Source organism: Cetorhinus maximus, chromosome 28, assembly GCF_964194155.1.
Source record: "Cetorhinus maximus chromosome 28, sCetMax3.hap1.1, whole genome shotgun sequence".
NCBI lineage: Eukaryota > Metazoa > Chordata > Chondrichthyes > Lamniformes > Cetorhinidae > Cetorhinus > Cetorhinus maximus.
In genome coordinates, this window is record NC_135906.1 from 14,587,346 (window position 1) to 14,601,631 (window position 14,286).

The window sequence follows — 14,286 nt, forward strand, 5'->3', positions numbered from 1 at the left end:
CTTATTCTAAATATCACCACCAGGTAGCTCTGGTACAACTATTTCAATACAAAGTCCTTAACAGGCCTTACATCAATTTGTGTGACACAACAGGTGTACTTTCAATGCCTATAAATTAGCCGTGCTCAAGCCAAGAGTTAAAGATAATAAAGACTGTAATTAAACACTTTGATAAATACTGTCCAATCAAAGCAGCTGAAAGTGGAAATCCAGAAAAGTCTACAAAACTATCCTCATAAAGCTGAGTGCCCTACATGTCTGGAGAAAATCTGCTAGAGATAAAAGGCCGCACATAAATTAGAAATGCACAAGCTTCAGATTATGACAAACTATCAAACAAGTTTTGAAGGCAAATTAGCCACGTTTTTGAGATTCACTGAAAATTCCAAGTGATCGTGGCATGTTTTAATGAAAAGGCCAAGGTTTATGCCATCAGCTAGTCTTGGTAAATTTCACCAGCCATGAGTGGTTTAGTCGCTTCAAGGAGCGACATGGGGGTGCATTTAAGGATATTTGCAGCATGGGTAAATCTGTGACCCTCTTCACTTCAACATGCTGAAGAAAATCTGCTGGACTACCATTTGGGCAATGCTCATACATGGACTTGTTTATTTAAATGCAACCCGACGAAACAGGGACCACTGTTCAATAGTTGTAAACAACATCTATTTATGGAAAGTCAAAGAACCCACCAAAATATGAAACATCCAACAGTCGATGATAAGGCCTGGGTAGCTTTTGATATTTTGCAAGAATAACCCAAAAACTTCATCAAAACAGGACAATGCTTGGTCAGAAAATAGCAGCATTAGTCAATAACTGCTCAGCTAAACCTCATGTCAATGGTATATGAAGCATTAACTTTTCTTCCTCCAAGTACCACATTCTTAACCCAAGGTAAAGAAATTTATTCCTAGAAAACATCAAAAATTTACAGCACAGGAAACCATTTGGCTCATTGTGTCTATGCCAACCAAAACTGAGCTCTCCAGTCTAATCACACTTAAATCTCAAGATTTTTTGCGAGTCTTAGAAAATTGATGTGAGTGTGCCAAGTCAGCCTGGCAACAACACATTCAAAACCTTAAATACCACTACCAAAAGCTTTTAGCTCAAGAGAATGCTGACAGATATCGACGCCAGAGAAAAGTTCACAGAAAAGCTAATGAGGAAGGTGCACCATTTAAAAAAAGCCTGAACATCAGTAACACAAGGGACAATTCAAAATTGTTTTACCCTTGGTTTTATCTGCAACCCATACGATGATGGCTTGTGTGGATTCACAGTGGATAGCAAAGCTGCCAACAATCTAGTTCTTGGCTTGTAAGAAGAGCTCATAACTGGATGCTAATGTGGTTGAAAATGAGCAGTGCAGTTCAGGACTGGCAGATAAAGATATCATCGCCTCAGTGAAGAAGGGTGAAGGTAACGAGGAATCTGAAGAGAGTCTACCAATGCCAATATTCCACACATGATGGGCAAAGCAGCCTGTGGGAAGGACCGTAGACATTTATTTCTCAATCAGAGCCGTCAAAAGAAATGTAAGATGCATCCAAGGATTTGGATAAGCTACATGTGCTAAATTGAAAAGAACAAGTATCACATTTGAAACCCTCCACTATTAAATGATACTTCTAATAAATAAGGTAAACTGATGTAATTATGGAGAAATTTAAATTTCTGCCTCAGTGCTGATATATTATTTTAAAAAGTCATATCCCTAACATATCAACATTCATGAGCAAGTTGATATTTGATTCAACGATGTTTTCACAATATACTAAGCCTCAAGTATTTCTGGTGCAATATTCTCTTTCTCTCTCCCATCAACAAGTTATCATGCAATGAGCCATTGTTCATGTGAGATTGCATACTGGTTGGAGTCACACCTAGCATAAAGGAAGGTGGTTGTGGTAGTTGGAGGTCATCATCTCAGTCTGAGGATATCATTGCAGGAGGTTCTGAGGCTAGTGCCATGGGCCCAACCATCTTCAGCTGCTTCATCAATGGCCTTCCTTCCATAAAGTCAGAAGTAGGAATGCTCACTGATGATTGCACAATATTCAGTACCATTTGCAACTCCTCAGATACTGAAGCAGTCAGTGTCCATATGCAGCAAGGCCTGAACAACATTCAGGCTTGAATTGATAAGTGGGAAGTAACATTCACGCCACACAAGTGCCAAGCGATGACCATCTCCAACAAGAGAGAATCCAACCATCTGCCCATGACGATCAATGGCATTACCATCGCTGAATTCCCCACTATCAACATCCTGGAAGTTACCATTGACCAGAAACTGAACTGGACTAGCCATATAAATACTGTGGCTACAAGAGCAAGTCAGAGGTTGGGAATTCTGCAGAGAGTAACTCACCTCCTGACTCCCCAAAAATATTAACTATTATGTCCAGCATCTACAAGGCACAAGTCAGGAGTGTGATAGAATACTCTCCAATTACCTGGGTGAGTGCAGTTCCAACACTCAAAAAGCTCAATACCATCCAGAACAAAACAGCCCAATTGATTGGCACCCCACCCCCCCTTCCATCAACATTCACTCCCTCCATCAATGACACAGTTGGAGCAATGTGTACCATCTACAAGGTGCACCGCAGCAATTCATCAAGGCTCCTTCGACAGCAACTTCAAAACCCGTGAGCTCAACCACCTGGAACGACAAGGGGAGCAGATACACGGGAACGTCATCACGTGCAAGTTCCCCTCCAGGCCACGCACCATCCTGACTTGGAACTATATCGCTATTCCCTCAATGTCGCTGGGTCAAAATCCTGGAACTCCCTTCCGAACAGCACTGTGGGTGTACCTACACCACATGGACTTCAGTGGTTCAAGGTGACGGTTCATCACCACCTTATCAACGGCAATTATGGATAAGCATTAAATACTGGTTCAGGCAATAAATAATGGTCTAGCCAATGGTGCCCATGTCCCATGAAATAAAAAAAGCTCAGTACAGGCTGCCTATTTAACTGTATAATGCACCACCCAATTCCATTCTCAACTGATGTCCATTTGCATTTTTCAGCAGAGATCAGTGTACAAAATCAAAAAAGTAGTCTTAGTTGATTATTTTCCTCTCTGTCCTAGCTGAGGGATGCTGGTTAAGTGTTGGACTCCACTGAGACGAGCCAAATCAGCACAGACCTAGGATCAAACAACTCTTTTTTTTTTAAACTGTTTGATGATACCATGCTGAGCCACAACCCAAAGCTCCTTCATGCTGTCATGATGTATTTTATTCAATTCATGTACCAGGACCCTTTCCAAAAAAGGAACCACTACTTCAAGAAATTGTCAGGTTGTTTTAGAACTTAGTTGTCCCTTAAAAGACTTTTATGCTCCTGAAGCTGGTGGGATTATTTTCTTTAAACAAACCTAAAGGTTCACCTGTAAGCCAAAGAAACACAGCCAGATATGGAAAAGCATTTCTGGGAACACGTAACGATCCCATTGCTTACTTCTGAAATAAAATGTTTCACATGCCCAAGGGCCTGGCATGCTTCACAGCGCCACTTGGCAAACTTATACCTGTTAAAAGTTAATCTGCAAATCATTGCGATTTGTGGGATCTTGCTGTGTGCAAATTGTTGCCATGTTTGTCTAAAATGGGGACAATGTTCTGAGCTGTTTCAGGATGCCCTGGGTACATGAGGGGCTTGAACTGATAAGTGGCAAGTGACATGGAAGTTCTTTTCTGAGGCGGAATGTAGTGGCTAGGGTTCACAAAGCTCTTATTCTTGACGGAGAATTTACCGTACTTATACAACCAGAAGGAATGCTTCTTTGGCACCCAAGTCAGAGGTAACTTCACTAACACAGGAAAAAAGTAAGCAACACATTCCTACAATCAAACAACATCCAGTAAATACGTCAGCCACAGCTTCCCTACTAAGCTGATGTGATCAATGTGGAAGGCTGCATACAAGTACTGACGAAACTAACGAATAATATACTACATGCAAAAAACTGTGGCCAAGTTTGCATTAGTTAAACCACAAAATTTATTCCCCATGTACATGGGGTCAAAAGAACCTGATTCTGCCTGGCAGACAACAACGGCTAGCAGAAGCTGTGAAAACTTCTCTTTCACTGCAGAAGTATTCTTAGAAAGGTGTTAACCAATGCCCTTAATGAAAGCCAAGATGATCTAAAATGAGAATCGAAAATCTCAGAGAACATCCTGCTAACTAAGGGTCAAAGGGAGCTCAGCCGAGGTCAAAATAACTTTACCCCAGAGACTAAGGTCTATAATCTAATAGCAAAGATCATTCCGTAAAACAGCCCAACACTTATCCCTAACCATGAGACCCTGTCTCACCAGCACTCTCCATTATCAGTTCCTTACATTCCTCTTTGACCAGGAAGCACTTTGCTTTGAACTATAGGCCCAAGTGCAAAAGTTCCACAATAAGAAACTGACGAAATGAACAAATTCCAGCCTTCAAAGGTCACTTTACAGCATTTGTGTTAATTAATTCTTCTCAACGAGCAAACTGGTTTGCATCATTCAAAACTGGACGCTTTGTACAAGAGAAGCCCACCATCACCTAAAGTGCATAATGCAAAGCGCAGAACTTGAAATCCCAGGTGGGCATTTATGTAAACCAGCTTTGATCGGACTCATTACACTGCTCATTCTTAAAAGTTCACTCCAGAGAAGAATTAGGGCTGTGACATGAACTGGAAATTTCTAAATTATTACCCATACCACAGTCTCTCCCCCGCTCTAAAGTGAAAGAAACAGCAACAGTGCTATTTGCCGTCAGGAGAGAAAGAACAGATGAAGGAACCTGAACTCAGGTTCGTAATGCATTTCAAAATACACAGCTCTCGTGAGGGCAGAGAGAAAGCCTTTTTTTGAGGGGAAAGAAGAACAAGGTCCAGTGATTTACTCTGCTGAATAGACTGTCACATAAAAGCAAAATAAATCAATGGAAGATTAAAGTCAGAGTTCCACAAACAAACCCTGTAAAAGCAAATACATTGAAGATTGTATATACTATATGAAATAAAAAGGCACGCACCACCCTAGACTCATCTGGAAATACCAAGTACAAATGATAACTATTGAGAATTAACTTCTTTAACATTTACCTTTTAAGGGTTGTGTGTTGTAGTTAAAAAAAAAGTTCATTTGCTCTCAATTAAAAATGGACCACACACAGGAGGGTATAAATTATTTTTAAAAGGCTGTTTACATTTCAGGCATTTAGATGTTAAGGCTCTGCGCGCTGTGAAAATCAATCTCTAAAATCTGCAAGCTTTAGGGCTTCTCAGATAGAATGGGCAGAGAGGAAAGCACTTGTGACTTTGGCCGCTGCTCTGAGTCAGTATGTTTTTGATATTTTGTGTATTATTCCACTTTGGCCATTAGGTGATGCCAATGTGCAAATCAAGTATTCCAGTAGCAGGGATTAATCACTGCAATCTGCAGCAAAACGAGGCAAGGGATTCGAGAGGTTAAATAATTAAGGACAGAGATTATATTCATACAACCATAAAACTGACTTATAAACATTATCTGAAGCCTAATCATCTTATTAGTCAACAATATTTTACAAATCATATCGCTAACGTTGTCTTTTATTTCACATGTAAACTCTTAACTTCCAACTCACTTCCCTGAATCATTTTCCACTATTTCCAACACCATAATAGTTAATATTTTTGTTTCACCAAGGTAAAAATATACAAAACTGTCGCAGCAACAGAAAAACCTACTTAAACGAAGAGGTGAAGTATCGTCGCTGGGTGACCACATTTGTTCTGGTAAATAACTGTCGCTCTTCAGCGAGGTTGCTGGCTCCTCGGGATTATATTCTACTTTGAAGTGTTCTTGCTTCACCTTTTTCAGTGGGGTCGGCTTCAGCTTTTTCAGTGGTGGCGGGGAGAGAAATTGCCCCTGAACCTTTTTGGGCACAAGTGATCCCGATGGAACCTGCCTGACGGACGGAATGGTCAGGCTAAACTTGGATGATTTACCCGGAGAGGGCGAGAAAGGTTCACTCTGCATGCCCTGCGTTGGTGATTTCAAACTAGTTGCTGGCTTCGAGGACATTTTGAGCTCGGATGTGGCGGATGATTCGAGAGGATACATTTTCCTTTTCATAAGCTCCTTCAATGTGTCTATTGGTGAACCATTAACTGTCCATTCAGTCACCCCAAACTGCCTCAGGTGTGACCTCGCGTGACTCGACAGCCCCTTGCGGTTCTCAAAGTAATCACCGCAAAATTCACAACGCGTCTCTTTGCTAGGCGCTGAATCAATTGCTGTAAATGAAAGAAAGGGGAAATTGCAATGAACATTTTTTAAATGGCTTCCCCGTAAATTGAAAATGAAATTGTTTGGCCCACTTTAGGTCTCCTTATGCCATAAGCTTCTCCTTGTCTGAGAAGGTGCAACCAGGTGACAGAACAATGCTGCTAAACTAAGGCATGGGAAGAAAGGCTCGGGTTACTATCACTCGTTCCAAAAGAGTAACACTCTCTTTCATTTGCCGCACCCTGGGTTTAACAGAAGGGCATGGGCTCGAATCTACCATCACATGCAGAATCTCACGACTATAACATGGTCACCAGGCCACCACCAACAAAACACATTCCCCACCCATCCCTGTTGTGCACAGCCACTCTGCTCTCATCTCTCCTCTAAATGAATTGTCATAGCAGCAGCCTTATAAGCCTCATTCCAGAGATAGCAGAAACCTTTGGTAGCTCAAATTATTGGTAGTTCTTCACATGTGTGACCTAGACCACAAACACCAGAAAGCAACTGTGAATTATTATGGTAAAAACTCAATCTCGCCCAAAATCAAGGTGCACGTACCCTCTAGCAAAATCAATAACCTGGAACTGGAATCCTGGCTATCTTTTCCCCTCCCTCCCTGATCCAGGAAAGCCAATAGCATCTGAAGTCAACTAAGCAAACTGGGATTGAACCCATTCCATGTGGTCTTTAAGGCTCACTGTAACAGGCAATGCCTTTACACATTAAGCACCGAAGGAGCTAAAAAGGAGGCTAATTGATTTATCTTCCAGCACCTCAGTATGAACAGGTGGGAAAAGTCTATGACCCCCAGCACCAGCACGGTTTCAACTAATGGAGTTGATTTGTATTCCAACTCCAATCCCTGTTGATGATCCCTCCTCTCACCACCCCACCCAATATTACAAATGAAATTGGGAACTTGCTATGTGTAATGCAACTCCTGGATACAATATATTTGGCACTGCAGTGCATCAGAATATTTAAAACATTTCTATTCAATTCATGTCTTTAAGCCCTTGTTTTGCTATGGCATGGCAATACTTTCTACATTACTGCTTTCAGGCACAAGGCAGTGCATTCCAATGCCATGGATTTCTAAACAGGGCAATCCAAGGACAGAAATAGTTATGACAATTCACCTGGCATGTTTCTCAGAATGCACAATAAACTATCAAAACATACTGTGCTCAACTGACTCAACATAGTGAATGAATGCCTGATGAGAAAGGCATCACTCAACAGTTTACAGTCAAATTTGATTTCTAAGTGTCAGCTTCGCTCAGTGGCAGCACTGTTGGCTCTGAGTCAGCAAGTTGTGGGTTCAAGCCCCACTCCAGGGTATCAGCAAATAAATCTAGACCAACACTTCAGTGCAATGTAGCGGTGCCACCTTCCAGGAGAAACGTTAAATTGAGGCCCCCATTTGTCTTTTCAGGTGGTTTTAAAAGGTCCTATGGCACCCTTTCCGAAGAGCTGGGAATTCTCCCACTGTCCTAGCCAGTGTTCATTAACCAACACCATCAAAACAGATCAAGTGGCCGTTCATCTCATTGCTGCATATGGGACACTAAGCTATCCACAAAATTACGGAAAGTAAGCTCAGCAATCATAATTCACTGCCTAAGAAGTACTTTGAACACCCCGAGAACATGACAAGCACTATTTAACTGCAAGTTTGTTCTTTCTCACCTGGCTGACAGATGACCAACATGGTCCTGACAACAGACCAACAGAGTTTGACCTATCTAACATGAAATTTGAACCTATAAAGCCTTGCTAGTCTTGGTTTATGAATGACTACTTCCTCTCACTTAATCTCCAGTTCATCATCTCCTCAACTAATGCTCAATGCTCATATCCCATTTTCTAACCATCTCTACTAAAATGTCCTCCTCTTTCCCAATCCAGCTAATGCTTCCCTTTTTGGTAGGGATGGCAGAATGGTCTGGTGCACAGGCATCCCCACACAGATGCCATCAACTCTGCCATTTGGGTCATTCTGACCAGTGGGCCACATTTCCTTGGATTACAAAATACAGTATCTTGCCCACCTATCACTAATTAAGATCTTACACAGATTTATAGGTGACGATGGCCAATAAGTTTCTGAAGTCAGCTCATTATTAGGTCTCGAAGCCTGAGAAATCCCAGATTCCATATGCACACTCATAGTGACTTGCTTCAGCTTTTTCTGTGTTGACATTGAAGGGGATGTTAGAGATGTTTTCTTGTTGACTGGTGCCCCTAACTTGAAATTGGTCCTTTCCGCTTTGAGGGCAGACACCTTAGGGTAGCTGGGCGCTTTCTTTATCGGCAGCATGGATGACAAAGGGCTCTGTATCCCTTTTTTCTTAATGAATTCATTTAAAGCTTCAATCGGAGATCCTTTAGAATCCACATCCACCGCTCCAAAGTGCCTCAAGTGAGCTCGGGAATGGCTCGACAGCCCCTTCCGGGTTTCAAAGCAGGCACCACACAACCGACAGCTTATGTGTTCACTGTTTACTGCTGTGAATGAAAGAGAGAAGTTGTATTTAACACCGTTAGAACGGCACCTGTGTTATGTTCATTAACCTCTCATACACCATATCAATCTTGCGTCAAAGAAGCATTTTGCAGCTCTAAGCAGTAACTCAGTAACCAAAATTTACAGAATTTAAATTTTGTAGGTTTAAGTGATGATGGAAATTTAGGGCTGAAAAGTAAATATCTGGCATTCTACTAAACCAGACCAACTCGGAAGGTCTCAGCTCCATTCCTTGGTCTGTGTTATCTCAACTTAGCTGGGACTGTGGTAGAGCTAGTAACTGATTTGCCTGTCTAGCTGCGGGTAAGAAATAAAATCAAATCAGTCAGAGATTTTGCTTCTAATCAATAGTCAGGAACTCCTGTTAGGAGATGCTTGTGCACAAACTCCGGGCGAGGACATTGTGCTAAGCTGTAAGGTCCATGTACTTGAGCAAGGCGGCTAACTCGGTAGAACGCCAGAGCTGGAGGCTTGCACTGAGCCCCACAGCATCCTACACTCCAGCACGGCAAGGATTTACTCCTAAGTGTCGCAGGGGATAGAGGGGGGGGGTTTGAGCAATGTAACACTTCCCACACATCATTTGAGGTGCAGTAGCTTTGAAGGCACCAAGCACACTTGTCTTCTTGCTCGCCAAAGGCAGATTACACAGAAAGATTGAAAGGAGGAAAGAAGCTGGAGAAAATAAATTAAAATGTAAGAATGACACACAGGCTCTTTCAGGAAAGTTTTGCCAACAGCAGCTTTATCATAGTATACAGTAATAAATTTTGTGCTCAGACAATCCATAGTGATCATTTTTTTCTGGAGGTGGGTGGGGTTGAGCAGGGGTAGCAAGAGAAGACACAAGCACTGGCCAGTTAGTCTTTGATTGATGCTATTTTAATTGGATAAGCGATTATGAAGCAGTAACACAAAGAGCACACTCTACACCTCTGACACAGCACAGGTGTGGTGCCAAATGCAGGTCAGCCCCTTGCCCTCTACTTCCACCCTACCTCCCAAAATTAAAAAGCAGTGGCGGGTGAGGCAATGAAATTCACACAAAAAGCAATCAAAGCTTCAAGAAAAGCAGACAACCACCACCATTTCAAAATAAAAGGTCACAAAAATATATGGAAACACAAAGTAGCATAGACAAAAAGGGTTCCGCAGCACAACCATGCAAACAGCAGCGCAGACAAAACACACAAAGCCAAGCCAGTGCCAGAGCAAAGGTGAACATCCGTAACCTGTAAATGCAGCTTCAATCACAAAATGCAGTTTAAAAAGGAAATAAGTTGGTGCTGTCCTTAGATTTATGCATGTTTCACAACACAAAATGTTTGGGTATTTCTGAAGAGTGCAAAATTACAATGATCAGCGCATGAAGTTAGCAAATGCACAGAGCAAGTTCCCATCAACTTTAATACAGAATAAAGTATCTGACGCAAAAGCTGGCACTCAAATTCAGCCAACATTAAAGGCAGTCATTAAATTTTCATAATCACACATCTATCCTATGCTCATTTCTGCCCAAAATGGATGAGAAACAAGAACCTGTTGAGATAAAAATCCCTCAGAAAGCTGTCTAAATAACTGACAGAACTAATTAAAAAAAATTAAATTAAGAAAATGCCAAAAAGGACCAAGCCAAACTGGCAGCTACAGTACAAGGACATTGACTCTCCACCAAGAGAGTTAAGTTTGATTACCAATCTCAACTGGATGCAAACTCCCCCACCTCCAGGCAGTCTCAACTGGAAGAGGAATGTGAGGGGGGTCAAGAATGGCCAAGAAAGAAGTTCCTTCCCACAACATTCAAGACACAGGTAGATTCACAGAAAGCCAAGTCTGAAATGTGCAGCAACTTTGGAACATCTTCACGACATTGATAAAATCTACAAGGTAAAGAAAATTAATAGCAGATTCTATGAATATCCTAATAACTTAGTGAAAATAATTGAAGCATAAAAGCTTACATGGTAGGATTGTAAAAACAACAATGCAAACTACTTACCTTAGGTATACGGATCCTCTGAATTAAGGCTATACTCCACACACCATGAGGTAACATTATGCAAACAAGCAATGTTTGAGACACATCTGCCTTTATGACTTCATTCAAAATCCACAAGGTCCTTTTTTAATGCATGACAAATCACATCTCATTTCCAGCACTCTCAACCAGAGAGCAGCTTGGTACAATGTTCACCAAGGACCCATTCCTTTATGACCCATAGAAAGAGAAACACACTTTCTCAGGGTCTAATAAATACTAGAAGGTTGGGATCAAATGGACTAAAAGATTTGCATGAAGAAGCCCTGTCTTGTGAAAATTGAAGTTATAGGAGTTTATTGTTGCTAGAAAGAGTATTTGAATAAAACAAAAGGATAAAATCTCAAGCCAACCATGGAGCACAAAATCATGTCCCATGTAGATCAGTATCATTTAACCAATATCTCTTCCCACAAAATAACAGTTAATAGAACTTAAAATCTCTCCCCCACTCCCATCTTTGCAGCAGCAACGCTTTTCTTTTTAACTCATTCATGAGATGTGGGTGTCGCTGGCTAAGCCAGCATTTGCTGCCCATTCCTAATTGGTCCTTGAGAAGGTGGTGGTGAGCTGCCTTCTTGAACCACTGCAATCCATGTGGTGTAGGTGCACTCACAGTGCTGTTAGGGAGTTCCAGGATTTTGACCCAGCAACAGTGAAGGAACGGCAATATATTTCCAATTCAGGGTGGTGAGTGGCTTGCAGGTGGTAGTGTTTCCATTTGTATGCTGCCCTTGACCTTCTAGATGGTAGTGGTCGTGGATTTGGAAGGTGCTGTCTAAAGAAATGTTGGGGAATGCTTTTATTTATGTGCAGAACCCAATGACTCTTTCACCATAAGGTGATACTCTACTTTTAATTATACTCATCATACTATAAAAGGGCCTAATTATGAAATGGAATGATAAAATCTGCCATTATGTTCTCCACGTCTATCAGAAGTTAGCTATTCCATGCCACTATCTCTTTGACACTAATATCCCACTTGGTACAAAGGCAGAAAAGTACCACGGCATGTATGGCATTTGCTGATATAGTGAACCACTGTAGTCATATCTCTGCAAAGCAGGCAGGTTGAGTTTTTAGTGCAATAACACTCTGGATTCCAAATTATTTACTAAACTATGAAAAGCTGCCAAGATGGAACATACAAAAGGCTTTGGATAAAATGCACAATTGGCAGATAATTGCAGCATACTATAAAATGGAAGATAATGGACAATGCCAGAATAAAGACAGCACGGTAATAGTTAAAAATAAAGCAGAAAGGACCTGGGCCTGATGGCAGATTCAGCCATCCCTACACTGTACTCTGGAGTAGTATTAAATCAATTAAAATAAAAAGAATGCTAATACTAGTTAGTTCAGTTGAGTACCAAATGGGGTCATGCTAAAACTATGCAATGCTGTGGCCTGACTGCAATTTGGGAACTCTGCTCGGATTTGGTTACTGAGACAGTTAAGCCATGGAGATGGTACAGTGAAGAGTCGAGGCAGATCTACAACATGAAACAATTCAGCTGAACAGCAACACTTGAGTGAAATGGAGGTGACTGAGAGGGGGGCTTCATAGAATTATACAAAGGTATAGAACCGCCTAGGTAAAGATAAATCCAGATAAGGGGGTGTCAATTAAAATCAATGATAGGTTAAGTCAGGACAGATGCCAGTAGAACTTTTTCAGGCAAAGGATGCCATCACTTATAATAGTAATCCAGGTATGGTAGTGGAGGTTAAAACCTTATATTCATTCAAGAGCCAGTTCCATCTTGTGAATGGGAAATGTAGATTTGTCTTGTGAGAATAAGCTCATCTGGATCTAGCTTGTGACTTCTATAGCTGGATGCCTTGGGCTTCCCAATACTATATTCTGAAGTAGACGTTACTTATAATAAGCAGTGCAAGTGGAGAAGACTCGAACGATCCTTCTACTAAAACATTGCTTCAATTTGTCCAATGCTGGAAAGAGAGACTGATCCCTCTGGCTTGCAAATTAAGCCTTAGTGGAGTCAAGACTTAGGTCTGGGGCAACAAAGAATGATACTTGCCACCAGAGTTAAACTTAATGTTAGGCTTTTGTCAGAACCATAGTGCTTGGCTTGTGGTTAATATATCTTTGGATACAAGCACAGTGCGATTAGCATCGGGGTAGAAGATGCACAGTTCTGTGAAGCCTGGTGCAGCTTCCATGGTGTGAACTTAGAAAAGCTAGCCATCTAACTTTAACGCCACATGTAGTCCCTGTAAGAACAAAGGTTAATAAAAGAACATGGCCATCAACGACAGGCAAGGCTAAAGAATAGCATGTTAGCAACAAATGCCTCTCACAGGAAATATAATTAATTTTAGTGTGGGCCCTTTGATTTAGATTATTCTTGGAAATCTAATAAAACAGCATTCAATTAAATGTTTCATCTGGGGAGAGGCACACAAGACCATAACATTCTTTTTTTGCGGGGGACAGTGGGTGGAGGAGAGAGAAGGAACTTAAGTGTTCAAAAATGACAGGAAACCTCAACTGTGAATTTACCCCAGTAATCACAATCCCACTGACTGCAAAACTTGAGCCACTGTTCTGGTACCAGAATTCCTATCATTGGTGACAGGCGCTAAAGCTGTGGCTGTGTACATTCAAATGAGCTAAGACACCAGGAGTTAGCCGAGATGGGATGGCAATTTGAGCCCTGCCATTTTAATTGAAGCTGTTGATGAAGTTGATCGACTTGAAGATTATTCTATTCTGCAAGTGCAGTGTGTCTCTTGAGCTGGCACATTTTGATGCAGAACTGCTATTTCCCAGAAGCTGTTTGCTGGTTTGTGGCAAGTTTAATAGGAGGACCGTAGCACGGAGCTATTCTGAAGTTATATCTGAATCTGATACAAGGCTACGGGGGCTTAATGGAAGGTTGTACAAAGTACTTACCAAATTAGATACAACACATCTTGTCTGCTCTCATGGATATGAGGTTGCTTATGATACCTTTGTTCAATTTTCACCCACAATAGAAGGAAAGATTGATGTATTGTTAACGAATATTCCTAATGCTCAGGGGATATCAAATTTCAAATGAAAAGCTACTTTGGCACCAAAACTTGTAAAATTAACTTCTCCTTGGATCTGAGCTAGTCAAAGGATCCTCGGTGGAACATATATCTTTCCGAGTTAGACTCCCCAGGGCCCTCCTCAGTCAGACAGAAACGCTACTGATGCAAATGTAGAAGTACCACAACTATATTGCCCAGGGAACATATTGTAGCCAATCTATAAAATCAACAACAAAGGAGTGGAAATCCCAGCAGTGCCTACATCTTCATCTAGAGGCTAAAGGTGGTCATCAAAACTGTCTCTGCAACTTTTTTGTGTAACATGCTTAAGCTCAAGGGTCAATTCAACTTGCAAGAAAATTGTGGCATCAAGGAGTAGTACAG

At 41.3% G+C, this 14,286-nt stretch overlaps 1 protein-coding gene across 1 annotated transcript in view; it reads right to left on the minus strand.

The window, feature by feature from the left end:
• The window catches only part of LOC144668818 (uncharacterized), a 144,636-nt gene that overhangs the window by 45,464 nt on the left and 84,886 nt on the right, over nucleotides 1-14,286 (minus strand). The window contains exons 11-12 of the mRNA XM_078531193.1: nucleotides 8,366-8,800; nucleotides 5,746-6,294 (exon numbers count right to left, since the gene is read on the minus strand). Of these exons, the coding sequence (XP_078387319.1) occupies nucleotides 5,746-6,294; nucleotides 8,366-8,800 (984 nt within the window). The remainder of the gene's footprint in view (nucleotides 1-5,745; nucleotides 6,295-8,365; nucleotides 8,801-14,286) is intronic.